The following is a 19,915-nucleotide window of genomic DNA, read 5'->3' as shown; positions in this document are numbered from 1 at the left end:
CTACATTTCTCAAAGATAGCCCTTGTCCCCAAGGTCCATTTGTCAGTCTTAGCACCTACATGGCCTGGCATCTGCACCGTGGTGATGTTTCTTCATCAGTCCCCATGTGGGGTGCACAGGCTCATTTATGGAGTGGCTCATAGCCTACCTCCCTTCAGAGGGTGTCTTGCCTGAGCCTGGAGGATGTGACGTGGTGACGCATGATGCCAGGGAGGTGCCAGGTGGAGCACCTTCCTCTCCTTTGCTCTCACCCCACCCTGGGCCTTACTTGGTTAAGACCTGCAGTGCCTTAACCTCTTTGCTTTCTCTCGGTCCCCTCCCCATCCTCATTTCCTTCCCTGTGAAAGGACAGACCCATCAGACTTTACCTTAAAGATTCTCTCTGCTGTCTTCAACTTCATTACCTTGTTGCTCTTCCTTCTTTCCTAGCAACCACTGAGGTGGGATCAGCCTGCTGTTCACTGCCCCATCCACTCTTTGATTGCTCTACATCGATGGACATCTCACTGCCTCTTAGAGGGGCCTCTGCAGACTCAAGGTCTTTGACCTCATTTGGGCTCTTCCTCTTTTTTCTCTCCATCCTTCCTCCACGGAGGGATTGGTCTCAACATCTGATCATGGTGTTGTCTAAAGCCTTTGGGGGGCTGGTTCGAAGGTGGTTGTGGCTCCTCTCCATTGGTTTTTCATAGTTACAGATCGAACTCCTTGTTCTGCTCTTTCCCTTCTTCTCACTGCTGCAGTTGACTAGTTTAAAAAACAAAAATGGGCTGGCAGGGTGCCTCATGCCCGCAGTCCTAGCAGTTTGGAAAACAGATGGGAGGATTGCTTGAGCTCCAGAATTCGAGACCAGCCTGGGCAACGTAGTGAGACCCTGTCGCCATAAAAAGTTAGCTGGACGCGATGGTGTGCGCCTATAGTCCCAGCTGTTTGAGATCATGTAAGCCCAGCAGGTTGAGCCTTCAGTGAACCACGATCACGCCACTGCACTCCAGCCTGGGAGATAGAGTGAGCCCCTATCGCAAAACAAAACAAAACCCTTCAGAGCAGGAGTGTCCAATCTTTTGGCTTCCCTGGGCCACATTGGAAGAATTGTCTTGGGCCACACTTAAAACACACTAACACTAACGATAGCTGATGAGCTAAAAAAGAAAAATAAATAATTGCAAAAAAAATCTCCTAATGTTTTAAGAAAGTTTACGAATTTGTGTTGGACCGCATTCAAAGCTGTCCTGGGGTGCAGGTTGGACAATCTTGCTTTAGAGGTTCCCTGGGACCCCCAAAACCAACGAGGAGAACAAGTTCAGTCTTCTGTGTGTTACTGAATTTTTGGCTTTACTCTTAGCCCTGCCCTGTTTCCTAGGCTGTGCACAGGCCAGCTGCTTTGAGCTACTTTTCCTTCCCCGATATGTGCAGCTCTCTCACCTGTGAGCCTCCACACCTGCTGTTCTCCAGCACTCTCCGCATTGCCTTCTCCCACTCTGGCTCATGGCTGAGCTGTGTTCAGGCCCTTTGAGAAACCCTCTCTTTCACCCCTTTTCCCTGGTCTGGCTTGGGAGCCCGTGCTTACGCCTGCCGGGGCACCCTGAAACCCAGGAATGAAAACATGACACCTCTGTTTGTCTGATTTTCTTAGTGAAGCAAGGTAGGAGTTTCCTTTGTCAGGACCTCAGCAAGCAAAATTCAGGAGAGACTTTTAAAGCATTTTTTAATCATTTAAACCGTCTAATTGTTGGTGCTGTGAAGAATCGAGTGTTCCTGTTGAAGAGGTGTTTGGCTGGTTTGGGAGGGCCACAGTTCCGGTCGTGTCGCTGGTTCTGTTAGGCAGAGTACAGTATGAACTGGTCATTTCATTGTCCCCTGCCGATGGGAGCAGCAGGTTTGCGTCCAGAGAGGAACACAAAAAGTTCATCCCAGAGGGTGAAGGTTAAAATCCCTGGGAACACTTCATTATCCATATCTGATGCTTCTCAGTTCTCATGTCTTGTCCTCTGTGAAGGCCTTTCCATCCCCCAGGGGAGGAGGAGTACCTGATCGCACGCCCATCGGCAGTGGCTGTGTGTACATGTCACTCAGTGAGTGCATAATTTGTGCTTCAGTGCCCTTCTCTCCTCACAGGATGGCAGCTGCCCCAGGGGTAAAGGCTGCAGCTGTCGTGTATACTGCTGTATCCCAGGGCCTGGCTCAGAGTCAGGGCTTGGTGAGTTTGTATTGACTGAATAAAAAAGAGATGAGGCCAGACACGGTGTCTCACACCTGAATCCCAGCACTTTGGGAGACTGAGGCAGGCTGTTGCCTGCCTGAGCAACATAGTGAAACCACGTCTCTACTAAAAATACAAAAATTAGTCGGGCATGGTGGCGCACACCTGTGGTCCCAGCTACTCAGGATTCTGAGGATCACTTGAGTCTAGGAGGTCGAGGCTGCAGCGAGCTGATTGTGCCACTGTGCTACAGCCTGGGTGACGGCAAGACCTCTCAAAAAAAAAAAAAAAAAAAGAAAAAAGAAAAAAAGAAATGATGAGAACCAGAGAGATTTAATTTTTAAATGTACTTTTTGTGTTGTTTTTTGAACTGGGTTCCTTATATTCACCCAGCCTGGAGTGCAGTAGCATGATCTTGGCTCACTGCAACTGCCACCTCCCAGATTCAAGCAATTCTCCATCTCAGCCTCCCGAATAGCTGGGATTACAGGCATCTGCCACCATGTCTGGCTAAGTTTTGTATTTTTAGTTGAGATGGGGTTTCACCATCTTTGCCAGGCTGGTCTTGAACTCCTGGCCTCATGATCCACCTGCCTTGGCCTCCCAAAGTGCTGGGATTACAGGCGTGAGCCGCCACCATACCTGGTCTTTCTTTTTTTTTTTTTTTTTGGAGACAGAGTCTTGCTCTGTCACCCATGCTGGAGAGTGCAGTGGCGTGATCTTGGCTCAGTGCAACCTCTGCCTCCTGGGTTCAAGCAGTTCCCCTGCCTCAGCCTCCCAAGTAGCTGGGATTACAGGCACCCACCCGGCTAATTTTTGTATTTTTAGTAGAGACGAGATTTTGCCAAGTTGGCCAGGCTAGTCTTGAACTCCTGACCTCAGATGATCTGCCCTCCTCAGCCTCCCAAAGTGCTGGGATTACAGGCGTGCGCCCGGCCTATTTCTCTTTTCTTTTCTTCCTTCCTTTTTTTTTTTTTTTTTTTGAAACGGGGTTCTACTGTGTTGCCCAGGTTGGTCTCAAACTCCTGGACTCAAGCAGTCCACCTGCCTCAGCCCCCAAGTAGGCAGCATACCTGGCTAATTTTTAAATTTTTTTTTAAAGAGACAGGGGTCTCACCCTCTGTATCCAGGCTGGTCTCAAACTCCTGGGCTCAAGGGATCCTCCCATCTTGGCTTCCCAAAGTGTTGGATTCCAAACAGATATGAGCCACTGCACCTGGCTGAGATTTAATTTTTTCAAAATAACAAGACTGCCAGAGAGGTTGCCAGATAACAGATAAGAAAGCTGCTGTGATTTTGCGTCTTCGGGTGTTGTGTGCGTGCCTGCGTGAATCCACTGCAGCCCCAGAGGCAGGTGTTCTATCTTCTCAACTGTGAGACTTTCTGAGTGTCCCTCATTAATGCACTGGGTTTCTCAGAGGAGGTTCTTGTAGATTCTGTTAGTTGATACTCATCTTGAAGATAATTTAGGATTACAGGAATTTCTTTTGGAATCCTAAGCCTGATTGCTCCTCCCTGCCCGTCAACTCATCATGAGCCCAAAGGAGGAAGAAGAGGAAATTTGAACCTTCACCACCCACGGTCCCATTCTTAAACTGAATCAGTAATTGAATGCTATTAAGCAAAATTAATTTGCCTCCTGCAGGAAGGTTTATGATGAATGAAAGGATTGCTGATCTGGGAGGGAGCCAGGCTTCCCTCTACTCATCAATATTTCAGAGCCATAGGCAGTGTCAGGAAGGTAGCTGTCCTGGCTCAGCTGACCTTGAGCATGCATGAAGGTAGGATCCAGCCAGGAAGGTACTGAAAGGGCTTATTACAAGTAGCTTAATAATAACTTCAGTGAAATTTGCAAAATGCACCTGTGGGTATTGAATTTACACCCTCAACTAGTGGGAAGCTCCCCCAGATGGTTCTCTGGGACCAACCTGAGACTAGTCCCAGTGGAGGTCACAGCTCTGTGCAGAGCTGGAATGTTTAATGCTGGCTCTCTGGGGGGAAAAATTCCTGATTTGTAGCATCTTCCAATTCCTGTGATGTCAGTATACTCCCACCATAGCCAGGTTACAGCTGCTGACCCTTGGGCGGGAATCGCTGGTGCAAGCCAACTCCAGCTCACGCCTGTGGCTGTGCTGCTCCCACATTTTTTTCCTGGTGACTGGAGGAGAGCCTGCCCAGCAGACTTGATTCCAGATAGATGGATGTGCCTCTGAGTGGTCCTCATCTGCATTAGAGGTGGCCTCTTGACTGAGAGGGTGTCTGAATGAGGCTTGCTTTTTAAAATGAGAAGTTAACGAGCTCTTCATTTTGTTCTTTCTTCTCTCTAGCTGCTATTAACTTAGCAAAGCTGAAACTTTTCAGACATTATTACGTCTTGGTAAGTAAAAAAAAAAAAAAAATCCTTAATCTATAAATAAAATCAATTCAAGGAGTAGAGCAAATGAACTTCCAAAGAATTGGTGGAAGCACAAGATGTGCCACCTAGAGCTGAGCAGTGTGGCTTGCTTTTTTTTTTTCTTATATTTTTATTTTTTTCTTTTTTGAGATGAAGTCTAGCTCTGTCACCCAGGCTGGAGTGCAGTGGTGCAGAGATCTTGGCTCACTGCAATCTCCACTTCCCGGGTTCAAGCAATTCTCCCTGCCTCAGCTTTCCCGAGTAGCTGGGATTATGGGCACCTGCCATTACACCCAGCTTATTTTTGTATTTTTAGTAGAGACGGGGTTTCACCAAGTTGGCCAGGCTAGTCTCGAACTCCTGACCTCAGGTGATCCACCTGCCTCGGTCTCCCAGAGTGCGAGGATTACAGCGTGAGTCACTGCACCTGGCCAGTGTGACTTGCTTTTTTGATTTTTTTTTTTTTTTTTTTTAAAGACTGGGTCTCTCTATGCTGCCTTAAGATGGACTCCAACTCCTGGGCTCAAAAAGATCCTCCCACCTTAGTCACCTGAGTAGCTGGGACTGCAGGTGCACGCCACCACGCCTGGCTTTCATTTTATAAAATCTAGTTGTGTCTTTTAAAATAGGAAATTAAATATCTGAGTTACATTTTTTAAATTTTTTTTTATATTTTATTTTTAAGATGGAGTCTCACTGTGTCGCCCAGGCTGGAGTGCAGTGGTGCAATCCCGACCACTATTTTTACTCATTTAGAAAACTGGGATCGCACTATCATGTTCTTCTGCAGCCATTTTTGTTTTATTCATTTAAAAAATTATTGGAGTATCAGCCGGGTGCGATGGCTCACGCCTATAATCCCAGCACTTTGGGAGACCGAGGTGGGCGGATCACAAGGTCAGGAGATCGAGACCATCCTGGCCAACATGGTGAAACCCCGTCTCTACTAAAAATAAAAAATAAAAACAAAATTAGCTGGGCGGGGTGGCTCCTGCCTGTCCAACATGGTGAAACTCCATCTCTACTAAAAATACAAAAAAAAAAAAAAAAATTAGCTGGACATGCTGGTGCATGCCTGTAGTCCCAGCTACTTGGGAGGCTGAGGCAGGAGAATTGCTTGAACCCGGGAGGCAGAGATTGCAGTGAGATGAGATAGAGTGCCACTGCACTCCAGCCTGGGCAACAGAGCGAGACTTCGTCTCAAAAAAAAAATTATTGGAGTATCTACCTTTCTCTTCTTTCAGATTTCCCTGCAGAAAACTAGTTACATGTTGTGGTAATAAATTTTCCTTAAGAAGAAAAAAATAAGAGTTTTTTTAAAACCTAAAAACAGGACTCTGATGGACATGAAAAGTTCTATCAGCTAGCACCAAAAGACAGAGCTTGCTAGGAATTGTTAGGATCATAATTTCTTAGACTGTATAAGGTACATGCCTCCCAGAGTTAGTTTGCTTCCTGAGTCTTGAAAGAACATTGCTAAGTCTTTCATCTGTGAGTTTGGCATTGTCACTTAGGACAGTTCCTTTGCTCAAGCAAACATCAGACTTCAGTGGTAGAGAGAGATGCAAGAGCAGACACTCCACTTAGGGTGGATTTTTTTTTCTTTCTTTCTTTTGTTTTTTCTTTCCCATGGATTTTATATCATCCACCAAACAGGCACAGGTCATCACAGAACCTCTCTTGTTGCGTGCAGTGATAATGAGTGGTCCTTGGCCAGCTGAGCTTAGTCCCCGTGCACAGGCCATGCTCTGGTGGCCAGCACATTGAGTCCTTGTCACTGCAGGGAGAAATTAAGGCATCCTGTCTTGCTAGAGAACTTGGTAGTATTTGTACTTCTGTGAGTGTGGACCTTGAATGCTTGCAGCATCTGCCAGAGAAGAGGACAGAAGCCAGTAATTTCCCTGTGTGGTTTTATTTTGCTCTCACTACTGGTAAATATTCCTCAAAGCCTGAGAATAAGCAATACAGCCTGTGGAGATTGAAATCAAGGGCTTCTGTCTGTGGATAGGGTGAGGAAGGGTTAAGAACAGCCCTACTGAAGTGTCCTGTGCTCCCCGTGGGTGTGGCTGTTAGCAATATCTTGGTCACCTGGAGAGTGAAGACATTCAAGTGTAACTGGCAGAGTAGCCGTGTCTCTCCGCTGCATGTATTAATTCACACTGTAAGTGTCACATACTTTTCTTTGAGTGATTCTGTTTTCTGTTTCCTAGTTCATTTGTGAAAGCAAATTGTTAAAGTGGTGTCCTGATTTTCCTGTTGATTTGATTTCCTGTTTCTTTCCTCCTCATACAGATTGTGTGTTACATATACTTCACTAGGATCATTGCATTTCTCCTCAAACTCGCTGTTCCATTCCAGTGGAAGTGGCTCTACCAGGTATGCTGCTCACAGGGCGGAATGCCAGAGAATTTATGCCTGAGGATAAAGTCTTGAAGTGTAACTTAACAGTTGTTACTAATTTGTCTGGGAATGACCACGAAGACCTTCCATCTCTTCTTTTTGTTAATTAAAAAATTGTTTTTTTTAGTTTTTGAGACAGGGTCTCTGTTGCCCAGGCTGGAGTGCAGTGGTGTGATCTCAGCTCACTGCAACCTCCACCTCCCGGGTTCAAGCGATTCTCCTGCCTCAGCCTCCCGAGTAGCTGGGATTATAGGGATGAACCACCATGCCCGGTTAATTTTTGTTTTTTTAGTAGAGATGGGGCTTCGCCATGTTGGCCAGGCTGGTCTCAAACTCCTGATCTCAAGTGATCCGCCCACCTCGGCCTCCCAGTGTTCTGGGATTACAGGTGGGAGCCACCATGCCCAGCCTCCTTCCATCCTTCTGGCCTATAATTGAGATGATCTGTTTGTCCAGAAATGCTGCTGGATTCCATGAGGAATCTGAAAATAATTGCAATCTTGATTTTAGTTTTCAGTCTTAAAAGTCTGAAGAGAAAAGCCTAAGGCAGAGAAAGATTTGCCCTGAATAATTAGAACTTAGATGAGATGTGGTCTTTTCCTTTAGTTACAGGGCTTAGAGTAGTTAGAAATCAAGACTGCCCTTCTTTGCCCATTTTATTATTTCGGTAATAAAGTATCTTTGCAATAAACTAGAACCAGTTTACTAGAGTAGCCACCAAATGACTTTTTTCTTGAATAACTCACTTTGTGCTGTAGGCGCTGTAGGAGGAAGTGGGTGTGTAAGGAGCTCTTAAAAGCTCCCCACGAAGACTGGTTAAAGCAGAGCAGAGCGCGGCCTCTGAAAGGTCATCCCTGGGCAGGACGCTCCTCGTTTAGGCCTCGGCAAGTCTAAGGAAAATGCTCTTTAGCAGGAAGTGGCATTTGAGTGAAGAACCAGCAAGTGGTGGGTTGTGGGGGATATGTCAGTTCGTTGAGTTGCGCTGCTTTCTGAAGAACAGTTTTGCTAATCTCTTTATTTTGGGGTGGTTTTTAAACTTGCAGCTCCTGGACGAAACGGCCACACTGGTCTTCTTTGTTCTAACGGGGTATAAATTCCGTCCAGCTTCGGATAACCCCTACCTACAACTCTCTCAGGAAGAAGATGACTTGGAAATGGAGTCTGTGTAAGAAATCTTTCTTCCCTCTTCCTTAGCCCTGACCCCTTTGCCTAACTCAAAGCAGCACAGTGTGAATCGGGCCAGCTGCTCTCAGCATTTCGTGGCTCCAGGGGTGGTTCCTCTATTTTTAGCAGAAGGAATGGACACTGGAAACGGACAGGCTGTCTGATTTGGTTTGAAGTACAGTATCTGCCAAGCCTTGCTGGGTCTTGTCAGGGAAGATGGAACTTGCCATTCCACTAAGCATCATTGGAGCCTGCTTTCAAGAACTCAGTGGCAAGAACTTAGGAATATCCATGGCCAGTTCACGAGGGAGAATAAGGAGCCCACTTTCTGTCAGGCCCACCATCAGGCGCTTATGTCTGAAAATGGAATCTTCTGAGTCATCTCTTAAGTCTGCTAATGATCCTCAGACATCCTCTATCGTCAGATAACTACGCGGCTTTTCACAGCACAATGACTTTGACCTATATCTGAGCACTAATAGGGGCTTTTCTGAGTCACAGAGTGAATGACTCTAGGGTCCTATTTTCTGGGAAAGGGCGATCATTGTCTAGAAAAATGAATAGTGATTAAGCATATTTGCTTGTTAGCTCTGAAATTTGATAAGCCAGGTCAATTGCTGTGTTTGATGATTAGCCTAAGGCAGAGTTTTCCCTTCTTGGTTCACTGGTATTAAGTGTTCTGCCCCCAGCCCTGGCAGTCTTTGAATTCTTCCCAGTTCAGAGGCTGAGACTCGGCCCATGCTAGGCTCTGCTTGGCTGTCAGCGGGTCAGGCAGCATGAGACAGCTCTCTGTGCTCAGCTCCACGGCAACAGTAAAGGAAGGCAGGTCCTGCCAGTGGGCTCCAAACAGCATCTCCCATGCAGAGGAAGAAACTCCTCCTTCTAAACAGTGGAGTGGAGTGCAGGAGGACCATCAGCTGTGCCTTTCCTAGAAGTAGCAGGGTCTGAGCAAGCGTCTGTTGGTTGAAGAGGCACACATGTGTCAGGCTGGTAACCAGCAGCATCAGGAAATAACCTAAAACATGGTGTGTTTATCATTCCCCTGCTGGGAGGCTTTAGCTTCGTCCAGCCCCATAACACGGGGTCTTTGGGTGAGAGTGGCTGGGTCACGGCATCGTCTCCTTTACTGCATTGTACTCTACAGTGGTAATGGGGGCTTCCCGCTTCCCACATCCTTTCCCTCAGCCATTACATCTTGGAGTCTGGATGCATTATGAAGGTATTTTTGTTTCATAGCAACAGTTTTTTGAAAATTTTGTTTTGGTGCTTGTTTTCTCTCTGACAGTGCGGCCCACGCGGCTGCTCTCTGTGCAGCCATTACCCCACCAGGCCTGACACAGCTTCTCTCTCTGGGCCTGGGAATGAGGGCACTGTCCAAAGTAACACTGACTTTCTCTCTGTTTCCCCGTCTGTTTCTTTGACCGTCTCTCTTTAGGCCTACCAATTTTGGCACAAGAAGTTATCGGTAAATAATCAGCAAGTTAAAAAGTATTGGGTGCAGTTTCAATTATCAGACTTGGTAGCTGCCTCCTAGGCTGTGGGTCTCCTTAATAATCTGAACTACTTCTGTCATCTTGAGGAGTGAGAGTGGAAAGAAGTGTTTGGTGTGGGTTTCTGGGCCAGGAGGTTTTCTCCCTGGGGTTCCCATTCCAGAGCGCTGTCCTCATTCATGGCTGCTGTTCACCTTTTACCACTCCCTGCATTCTTTCATGTGGGCAGAAAACGAACGTGGAAATGGGAACTGGAGACTAATAGAATTGTCTCTTCACCAGGTCTCCCCGCATTTCCAGTCCAGAAAACACTTTTTATAGAAATGGATGTATCAGCTGGGTGTGGTGGCTCAGCCTGTAATCCCAGCACTTTAGGAGGCTGAGGCAGGCAGATCACGAGGTCAGGAGTGCACCCTGGCCAACATGGTGAAACCCCATCTGTACTAAAAATACAAAAATTAACTGGGCTTGGTGGTAGGCGCCTGTAATCCCAGCTACTTGGGAGGCTGAGGCAGGAGAATCTCTTGAAATCAGAAGGCAGAAGTTGCAGTGAGCTGAGATCTCGCCACTGCACTAGAGCCTGGGCGATGAGAGTGAAACTCCATCTCAAAAAAGAAAAAAAAAGAAAGAAAGAAATGGATGTATCCATGGACCACTTAGACCCAAGCCACATTCGATTGCAGTCTTGTGTGGCAGAAGGAACCTGTGTCTCATTCGGCACTTTGGTGGCAACTACAGAGACTTGGGGCTTTGTGAGGAAAGGGGGTTACTGTTTAAATGTCAAGGAAAGAACGCTTATCTGCGGTGTAGATTGCTGCTCGGATGTTGGCCCTTCAGCTGTTCGGCCCCTTAAGTGTTGGCACCAAAATTAGGACACCTAGCGAGGTGCCTGTGATGCTGCTGAAGCCCCACCACGGCATGTTCCTGCCAGCGAGGCTTTTGGGTGTTCACCGGACCCAGCTCTCTCTTCTCACTGCTGCAGAGCCTGAGCTGCCAGGAGCGTTGCGGGCGCCCTGTCTGCGGGGGACTAGCCAGGTTTCCTCACGCCGTGGGGGCCCCAGGTGTCCCTTCAGCCTCCCGGAGGTTTGCTGGGAGAACAGGATGTAGCGCCCACCCCACCCTGGGCATCTGCCATCAGGTTTCTTCCTCTCCTTGAGTTCACTTCTGCCACTCCCAGTCCTGGCCACACACTGAAGCTCCCTGTCACCCGCCCTGCCTGTGACAACCTCCCGCACTCCCACACGGCCTTGCTCCCATTTTCCCTCTTCTCCCAGGACTCACCCAAGCCCAGGGTTGCCTCTGCTACCCCCTCACTGCCCCCGGCCCCTCCTGAACGCCAGGTCCCCGTCCTCCTGCTCCGCGTCGCCTCGGACTTGAAGCTGCACTCTTACTGCGTCACACCAAGCTGGCCCCTCCCAAGCGTTCCCTACCGGCCTTGGTGACACGGACATCTGCCCAGTCTCCCATAGCCATGGCTGAAACACCTCCCTCCTGCTCAGCCCGTGCGGAGCGTCCTGTAGGCCTCACTTTGTGCCTCTCACCCATAGCCCCACCCTGCCTCTTTCTCTGTGCCTGGGCTTTGTGGTGGCTGACCTCTTCACTCCCGATCCTCTCCCCTTCCTGTCCATTCTTTTATTCCCCTGGAGACAGGGTCTCACTCTGTCACCCAGGCTGGAGTGCAGTGGCACTATCACGGCTCACTGCAGCCTAGACCTCCCTGGGCTTAGGCAGTCCTTTCACCTCAGCCTCCTTAGCTGGGACCACAGATGAACGCCACCATGCCCAGCTAATGTTTTTGTATTTTTTTGTAGAGATAGGGTTTTGCCATGTTGCCCAGGCTGGTCTCCAATTCCTGGGCTTAAGCGATCCTCCTGTCTCCACTGCCCAACGTGCTGGGAATGCAGGCATGAGCTGCCCTGGGAATACATGTGTGCCCGGCCCTTCCTGTCTGTTCTCCCAGGCTCTAGAATCACCTGTAGAGTGTTTTTGCAGTGCCAGTTTCCTGGCCACGTCCCTGGAGACACTGATTCTCACCTCCTTGTGCTCAGGATTTGTGCTTTTCTCACTCCCTAGGGCAGCCTGAGCAGGAGGCAGAACTGAGAACCGCTGGAGTAAGAATCAGGGCCATCCTTGGGTGACCAGGCAGACTGGCCCTGGACAGCCCTGCCGTCCTGTGTCCGCCCCGGCTCTCTCCCTGCCTCTCTCCTTCGCAGACTGACTGGAGGTATTAAATATATATACTGTAGGCCGGGTGCAGTGGCTCAAGCCTGTAATCCCAGCACTTTGGGAGACCGAGGCAGGTGGATCACCTGAGGTCAGGAGTTTGAGACCAGCCTGGCCAACATGGTGAAACCCCATCTCTACCAAAAATAGAAAAATTAGCTGGGCATAGTGGCATGTACCTGTAATCCCAGCTACTTGGGAGGTTGAGGCACAAGAATCACTTGAACCCAGGAGACGGAGGTTGCAGTGAGTCGAGATGGTGCCACTGCACTCCAGCCTGGGTGACAGAGCGAGACTTCATCTCAAAAACTAAAATCAATATATATATATACCCTGTGAGTACTTAGCACTCTCTGACTGCCCCAGGAAATGTCCTGGGTTTTTCCTTCATGCTTTTTGCCTATTTCTTCTTCTTGGAAACTCCTCTGACTTCCTCCCACCCAGCTCCTCCACGTCTCATGACAGGCTTCCTGGCTTCCCCGGTTCCCCAGCAGAGGGGATTCTTCTCAGCCGGAGCCATCACCGAACCCGGTTCCCAGCACTCCCGTCTCTGCTGGAAGTGGCTTTGCAGTGTTGCTCTGGAAGACCATCTCTTCTCCTGGGCTGTGGGCCCGCTGAGAGCAATAAGTCCATTTCTTTTTCCTCTGTGACCTAGCATGAGGCCTGTCTTGAAGAGTAAAAGTTGTTTTCTCTCTTGGCCCACCATGTGGAAAGGAGTATTTTCTTAGAGAAAGAGACGGAGAAAATGTTTTTCCCAAGTCTGCTGTCAGGCCCATACCCAGGTCACAGTGAATGCGCTTTGCCTCTTAGAGTCAACGTGCATTGAACTCCTTGTCGTTTTTTAACAAGATGCAGTAACCATAGGACAGCTGTGTGATTACTGGAATGTTTCTGGAAGACATGGGGTCGCATTTCTTTGTAGTCTCAGTCGCTGTGGAGAGGCACAGGGGCTGCTGTGTGGCTCGGGACAGGGGCTTCTCTGGCTCATGCAGAGGCCCTACCTCCTGTGTCCCCGTCTAAAGAAGGTCCCTTCAGGAGCAGCCCTGTGCACATGGATCCCCCCTGGGGCAGGTGTCTTCCTAACGAGGCCAGGCCTGAGACACAAGCCAGCTGGCAGGAAGTGACGCTGGGCGGCTTCAGCTGAGGCATTTTCGTCTTAGGGGATGCTTTTAGACTCACTTATAGCATCTATGGGATCTGGCCATATACCTTGTCCCAACTTTGCCATAAGTACAAATAACCTGTGAGTCTAAAGGACTTGTTTGAGAAAGGTCCGGGCTGGGAGCGATTCTTTGAGCCTGGGCATGGTAGCAGCATGATGGCAAAGAATGAAGAGACAAAGAAGAAGGGAAGTTTTCTTCCCTTACCCCATACAAACATTTATTTACCATGAGGTCCAGCTGCATGCACTCTAGATGGGTCACATACACAGCCACTGTGTCACCACTGTGTCACCATTTGTAGGGGAAGGGGTGAGGTAGTTGGCAGAGGGATGGTATGGGTCCTTGGAAAGAGTCTGTTGAGTTGATTGATTGAATTTATTTTACTGATGAGGAAATTTCTTTTGGTCCACAATGGGGCAGCATAAATCTTCACTGTTTCCTAGTGTGCAGGGAAGATGCTGGACCAAGTGGCTTTTGACACCCAGTATCTCTGCCTAGTTCTCCCGCTACTCACAGAGCCGCCCACTTCCCTCATAGACCAGCTCACCTTCTGTGAGGCAAGAGATTATCCTCTTGAGATGGTGGGGCCTGTGCATGCGATTCCTTCTAATGGAAAGGACTGCCTTGCTCAGCTCCTCATGCCCCATGAGACCAGCGATCTTCCATTTTTAATTCTCGAATTCAACGAATGGCTCCATGGGGCCTCCTCAGAACCAGGCACCAATAGACAGAGCCCCGGGAGCTCACAGAGTGGAGGCAGAGGCCACGCGCTGAGGCACAGCCACATGGCCCAGCCCCCGCCTGCAGAAAGCAGCCAGTTCTCTGTCCGTAGCGGCCAAAGAATCTTTGATCCTGGAAGGTTCCTCTAAACCTGTGTTCTGTCCCCTGGCTCAGAAATGATCCATTATGACTGGTTATTAAAAATGTCTGGTTGGCTAATTAGCTTTCTTTTCTGAATGTCCATTACGATTCAGATTTCAGTCTCATAACCATCACTGTCACCTATCTATGCACTACAAAAATTCCGCAAGCTGTGACAAAAAGATTCATGACGATTGTAATAATGATAGCTGGTGTTTATTGATTAGGCACTCTGGAGAATCTCATTTTTCCTCATGACAGTTCTGGAAAGTGAGAATTAAGCACAGAGAGGTCAAGTGACTTGGCCAAGGTTACACAGCTAGTAAGGAATGGGCCAGGAATCAAACTTAGATTCGCCTGTTTCGAAAACCAACGCCCATCATCAGTCCTAACCACCGTGCTGTGGCAGACATGGCCTTTTACTAAGAGACTCTGAGATGTTCCTAATTGTTTCTTCTTTCCTTGTTCAGTGTGACAACATCTGGGGTGATGGAAAGTATGAAGAAAGTCAAGAAGGTGACCAACGGCTCCGTGGAGCCCCAGGGCGAGTGGGAAGGCGCCGTGTGACAGAGCCGACCCTGAGGATGGCACTGTCCAAGGAAACTGTTAACTTATTCATAGTCCTATTGGAGAGCAGGAGCAGCTCCTCCAGTGAACTATTGGCACCTCCGACAGTGACACCAGGGCACATGGCTGGAGCACAGTGCTGCAGAAACCTGACTTTGTACTCTCTTTTATGGAAACGATCTGTGGCTGGTTCAAGGCAGCTGGATCCTCCTTCAGGCGGGAATGGGAGGGCGGGCACAGAGAGGAGGAGAGGAAGAGGAAAGGAAGAATTCATTTTTTATTTAGGTTTATTTTTTTCTTCTTCATTTGGGAGCTCTAAGGGGTATGCAGTTGTGACCCCACGTGTGGGGCAGCGTAGCAAGGACGGCTGGTGGAGGGGGAAGGAGGGTGCGAGGTATCTGTCTGAGGCTTTAGGAAATGTCTACTGAGGACCCCGGACTAACGAAGAGGGGTGGGGAGAGTGCCGTTGCCTGTTCAGGAGACAAAAATGAATGAAAACAGGTGACTTTGGAAAGCAAAGTCAAAACCCAGTTGAGGATGTAGCATCTGCCCCAGGATTCCTGCCCTCAGCATTGCCCCAGACCCTTATTCCGGATGCTTAGAGTGACCAGGACAGCAGCTCCTGCGGCCCAGTGGTCTTCTTTCCAACAGGAAAAGAAGGCTGTGATGTCACTGTCAGGGTCATGCCCTGTGGCACAGCCCAGGTGGTGGGAGGTGGTTTTCTGATTGAGATGTTGCCTGATGGATGGAAAGAAATGTATTTTTAAGTTGAAAAAGCATTAGCCTGTGGCATTCCCTGGACATCCACTCCCTGACAGCCCAGAGCAGCACCGTCTTGGCTTCCCTTCATGTTCGTGGCTTTGTGGTGTGTGATCAGAATTTTGGGGGAAATGGAAAGGAGTTTTCTTTAAGGAGCAGCTGGGGGCAGAATAGGTAGTCTTTAAGCAAATACTTAAGTCCAAGCAAATCATCCCCATTAAAAAGCTTTTCCTGTAGGCTAGTAGGATTTCTAAATAGATGAATTCAACAGACTTGTTCCCCATAGTCCAAGAGTATGTATGTGAAGAAAGTGAGCACGATTCAACAGTTTCACTCTCAGGGATTTTAGGATGGCGAAATCTTTCACAGAAACTCAGTGATTAAGTTCCCTTCCACACTTGCAGAGCTTGGCAGTGAACACAGGTAGCCACCTAAAGTGAGCAGTATTGCAACTCAGAAAATCATCTGAATAGTGGGACAAGCTCAGAAGGTCCATTGTGACTGAGGACTTAAAAGGAGACCAAACCATGGCCCCATCAGGAAAGCTTCTTAATGCTTGGGGGCCAGCTAGGTGGGGCTGCTTCCAAAAGCTGGAGCCCACCCCTGCCTGGGGCTTGTCAGAGAGCCACCCCTACAGGGGATCAGGGACCTCCCGGGGGTGATAGTCGTGGTCTCTGGGGGTTGTTTTCTCACCTCTGGCTTAGAAGGGTCAGGCAGAAACCACAGGATGTGGGATCACACTCACTAGCCCAGGTTTGGGAACCCGAAAAAGTCTCCATTCAGAACATGGTTGTTTTCCCTGTCCCGTGCCATTTTATCTTCCTAAATGACTAACGAGGAAGCGGGTGTTCTTTTTCTGCACTTTGATTCGCCATCTGGGTTCTGTACGGTGCTCTGAAAGTGCGACCTGCCTTCTGGCTCCTGTGGAGGAAGAGCAAGCGCCTTCCCAGGCCACAGCTGCTCACCTCTCGGCAGATATTTTAGGCGAGCATCCGTGTGTCTTCCCATCTTCAGGAGAAGGGTGAATGCGCCCTAAGAATTCACTCCTGGACCTTTGTAAAATTCACTCGGGACTGTGTGACAGAAGGGAGTTGGGGGGAGGATGGGAATATTTTTAACACTTTGTTTTCCTGTGCAGAAACACAATACCAGTTTTTGCAGAAATGTGTCTCAATCTGTGACTACCGAAGCCCTCCTTAGTCCTTCCCTCAGAGGGACACATTTGCTGTTTCTCCCGCAAGCAGATGTTGTGGATGAGGCGACAGACTCCTTGGCAAGAACGAAAGGTGTGATGAAACCTCCCTGCTCGGAAGGGTCTCCGTGGAGGTGTCCTCATTTCACATGCTGGGTTTTGCAAGCAAGGAAGCCAGGGAGGGAAGGAGCTAGAGAGAGGCAGGCATGTGTGTGGACAATCGCTGGAGCCGCAGCTGTCAGACTGGCACGGGAACGCCAGTGTTGAGTGTTCAGATTCCACGCGTACGTCTGGGCTCACTCACGGCATGGCCAAGTGTCTGCAGTGCTGGTCCTGACCCTTCCAGAGCAGCCGTGGACAGATGAGATAAGACTGTTCAGAAACAAAGATGGCCACAGCCTTCCTAACAAGGCGGTCATCTGGCCATGTCTGTATTGTAACTGGTAAAAGGCTTCAAGTCAGATCAAGAAAAGTCAAAACCCCAGCCCCCAAGATTGAGAAAGCAGGTGGTGGTTCCAAGCTTTTAAGAAATTATTGAAGCTCTCCATCCTGTTCTGTGAGCGTGTCTTCTCTTTCTCCTTCACGTCATAGCTATAACCCACCGTTCATCTCTGCTCTTGCGTAAAGATGACCGATGGCATCCAAAGCCAAGTGGCTTCACCAGCTGACAAGCCACCCTCCTGCAGCCTGAGTTTCACACTCCACTAGGTTCGTTGTCATGTGGTGTTTGAACGGTTAAGCCCTTGCAGTATTTCAGGGATCGGGCAGAAAATATCGGATGCACATAGCAGAGCCATTGGTGGTATTTACAGCTTCGCTTGGTACTCCTCACTGTTTCTGCCTATACAAAAGATCCATGTTTCCTTTGAGAAATCTGTTGTGGACTGAAAGTGCTGCTGGCTGTGAAATTTAATAAAATGTGTATGTTTTGCTAGAAAATTATTTCTTGGACAATAGGAATAGTCATTGATCTCTAAATCCTGGCTCCTAACGGTGGCTGAGGACTTAGCAGCCCATTTCTTGGCCCCTCAGTGCTTTAAAGTGTAAGGAGCACTGCATTTGATGATGTTGAATATGACTCTGGTGAATCGTAGGAAGCACTTGTGAGGAGATGCTTGCTTCAGTGTAAAAGATGCTCATGGCCTGAGTCAGTTGAGTTTTCTTTAAAGAAACCACTTTAGAGTGAAATATCCAGGGTTTCCCCGCCCCTGACATGTCCAGCCTACCAAGGCAGCACACGGCCCCGTAAGTCCACTTCGTGTGGGTGAGATTTCCTCCTGCATGATGACCTCATCACCGTCTCTGCAGCCTCCCTCCCTCTTCCCTCCTCCTCTGCCCTCGCCCTTCCCCCTCCCCCTTGCCCTCTTCCTCCCCCTCCTCCTCCCTCCTCCACTTCCTCCTTCTCTTCCATCCCTCCTCCTCCCTCTTCTTCCCTTCTCTGCCCTCTTTCTCCCCGTGCCTATTGATCCCACGTAGGCTCATTCTGGGCACGGGCTAAAGGCTTTGGTGCATTGCAGCATTTTCTCCCAGCAGCTGTGTGAAAGATGCATTTTTCTAAGCGAAGGAGAATTTTCTCAAGAGCGTGCATACTCGTGCCATATATTACTGCTTTGGGTCATACAGGATGGTCTTCCTCCACACTAAAATGGGTGTCTTGTTTTGGTACTTACAACAGTCTACTCCAGGCACCCAGTCCTTACAGACCAAGGAAGAGCATAGCGATGCCTGTTGGAGTTGCAGATGCATTCTGGCCTCCTCCGCCGTCCTGAAGCATTTTCTTCAAGGAAGGCTCTTAGAACACTAGGTAGTCTGCTGAGGTTGTTGGCCCAGCTCCATACACCCAGTAGAAGAGCGGAACAACTCATGCTTCATGCTGCCAAGCTGCTGTACTTCAAAGGAAACAGATCCTAGCCCATTCCCGCAGCCCTGCTTCCACACTCCACGCTTCACCCCTCTGCTTTTCTCTGACCCGCCCCTGGCCTTGCAAGACTCACCGTAAGCTAAGTCCAGGGTGCCTCTGGCCTGCGGCTTGATTCTTCCCTTTAGGATTCAGCAAGTTAATGACTTCCCCGCTACAGAAGTTAGACTTGGACTTGATACCTCTTGGTATATCAAAAAGGTATTCATCCAGAACGTACCAAATGTTCTGAAAGACCCGCTCTTCACTCCAGTTTTCCCTAGGGTGTTTCTGGCAGGGCGTCTTTAAAAGGCATCTACCTGAGTGGACGCTAATACTTGTCACCACCTGGAAGGTAGTTATTGGCCGGCAGGCTGAACATACTCCACATTCCCCAGAGGCCACTTCTGTAGCCCAGCGATGCATCTGAGCCTCTCTGCGTGGTTTATGCTTGAAAAATAGATAATGCTTTTAGATGGCTCACTGCCAGGCCATGGGCCCCGCACATCTCAGGCCCCGTGTGAGGCAGCACACTGAGATGGTGCGGGAGTGAGTGGGCATGGCTTGGCCTCGCTGCCTCAGGGGCCTGTTGGGGTTCTGGCAGCAGGGCGTCTGCAGGTGGGACGGCGTTCTGGGCAGAGTCAGAACGGTCAGAATGAAACAGAACAGCGAACTCACCCAGAGGGCAGCTTATTTTGAGGCAGGGTTTTGGATTTTGGAGGGGGCAGCCAGATGAGGCAGTGAGCCTCCAGAAGGTCAGCCTTTGGAGCACGTAAGATTAACTGTTAACAGAGTCCAGAAGTTGTGTCCACACGGGGGCTTTGACTCTTCAAACAGCTTTTGCAGATCGTAAATTGCATTTGCCTAGTCATGTGACCTCAAAAGAAGTCAGACATATTTAATCCAGAAATAGTTTCGTTTGAGGGAGGGCTTGCAGGTCTGTAAATAGCATTTGCTTTCCTGGTTAGAGATTGGGATGCAGAAGGAGTTTTCAGTATTTTTTTTTTTTAAAACACTAATCATTGAAGAGTATTTATGTAAACATATAATGTATAATGGGTGGGGGATCCAATCAGGGTGATGTACGGGGTGAATTCTCTTGCCGTGTTGCAAAATGTGTAAAATAAAGATTATCTGGCAGAACCGTGTGTGTATGAGATCCAGGGAGTCGCCAGCTCCTGGTGCTTTCTCTCCTCCACCTTCCTCTCATAATTTTTTTTTTTTTTTTTTGTGATTTTTGTTCATTAAATTAGTTAACTGCCTCCCACCAGTTCCTACTGACAATAGTGACACCTACTAGAGAAGTTCCAGGCATCTTAGCAGATCTGTGGCAGCGCAATGAAGACCCAGATGCCTGAAAACCGGTTGTGGGTTACTGATGTCCTGCTTATGCTGGAGGCAGGTGATGCCTTGTGAACCAGTGTCAGGGCACTGCTGCCATTTGAGGGGAGATGACGGGCCTGGCGCAGAGCCCGCACTGTGACAGGCGCAAGCGCACCTCCTCCTGCATCAGTTAGCAATAACTCTGGGTTACCCCAGTTGGAAGCAGAGAAATCCAGGATTTTAGACTCAAAGCATTTTTAGAAGTCATTCAGTTCCAAAGC

The 19,915-nt window shown here is 48.8% G+C and overlaps 1 protein-coding gene across 2 annotated transcripts in view; it reads left to right on the top strand.

Annotated features, from left to right (window-relative positions):
• Positions 1-19,454, top strand: part of GPR107 (G protein-coupled receptor 107) — an 84,841-nt gene extending 65,387 nt beyond the window's left edge. For both annotated transcript variants that reach the window (XM_045373932.2, XM_045373931.2), the window contains 4 exons: positions 4,528-4,577; positions 6,888-6,971; positions 8,039-8,160; positions 14,367-19,454. In XM_045373932.2, coding sequence (XP_045229867.2) covers positions 4,528-4,577; positions 6,888-6,971; positions 8,039-8,160; positions 14,367-14,463 — 353 coding nt within the window. In that variant the 3' untranslated portion in view covers positions 14,464-19,454. The remainder of the gene's footprint in view (positions 1-4,527; positions 4,578-6,887; positions 6,972-8,038; positions 8,161-14,366) is intronic.
• Positions 19,455-19,915: the final 461 nt, after the last annotated feature.

Source organism: Macaca fascicularis, chromosome 15 (assembly GCF_037993035.2).
Source record: "Macaca fascicularis isolate 582-1 chromosome 15, T2T-MFA8v1.1".
NCBI lineage: Eukaryota > Metazoa > Chordata > Mammalia > Primates > Cercopithecidae > Macaca > Macaca fascicularis.
Note: the sequence above shows the minus strand (reverse complement) of the source record. Positions and strands in the feature narration are given on the sequence as shown.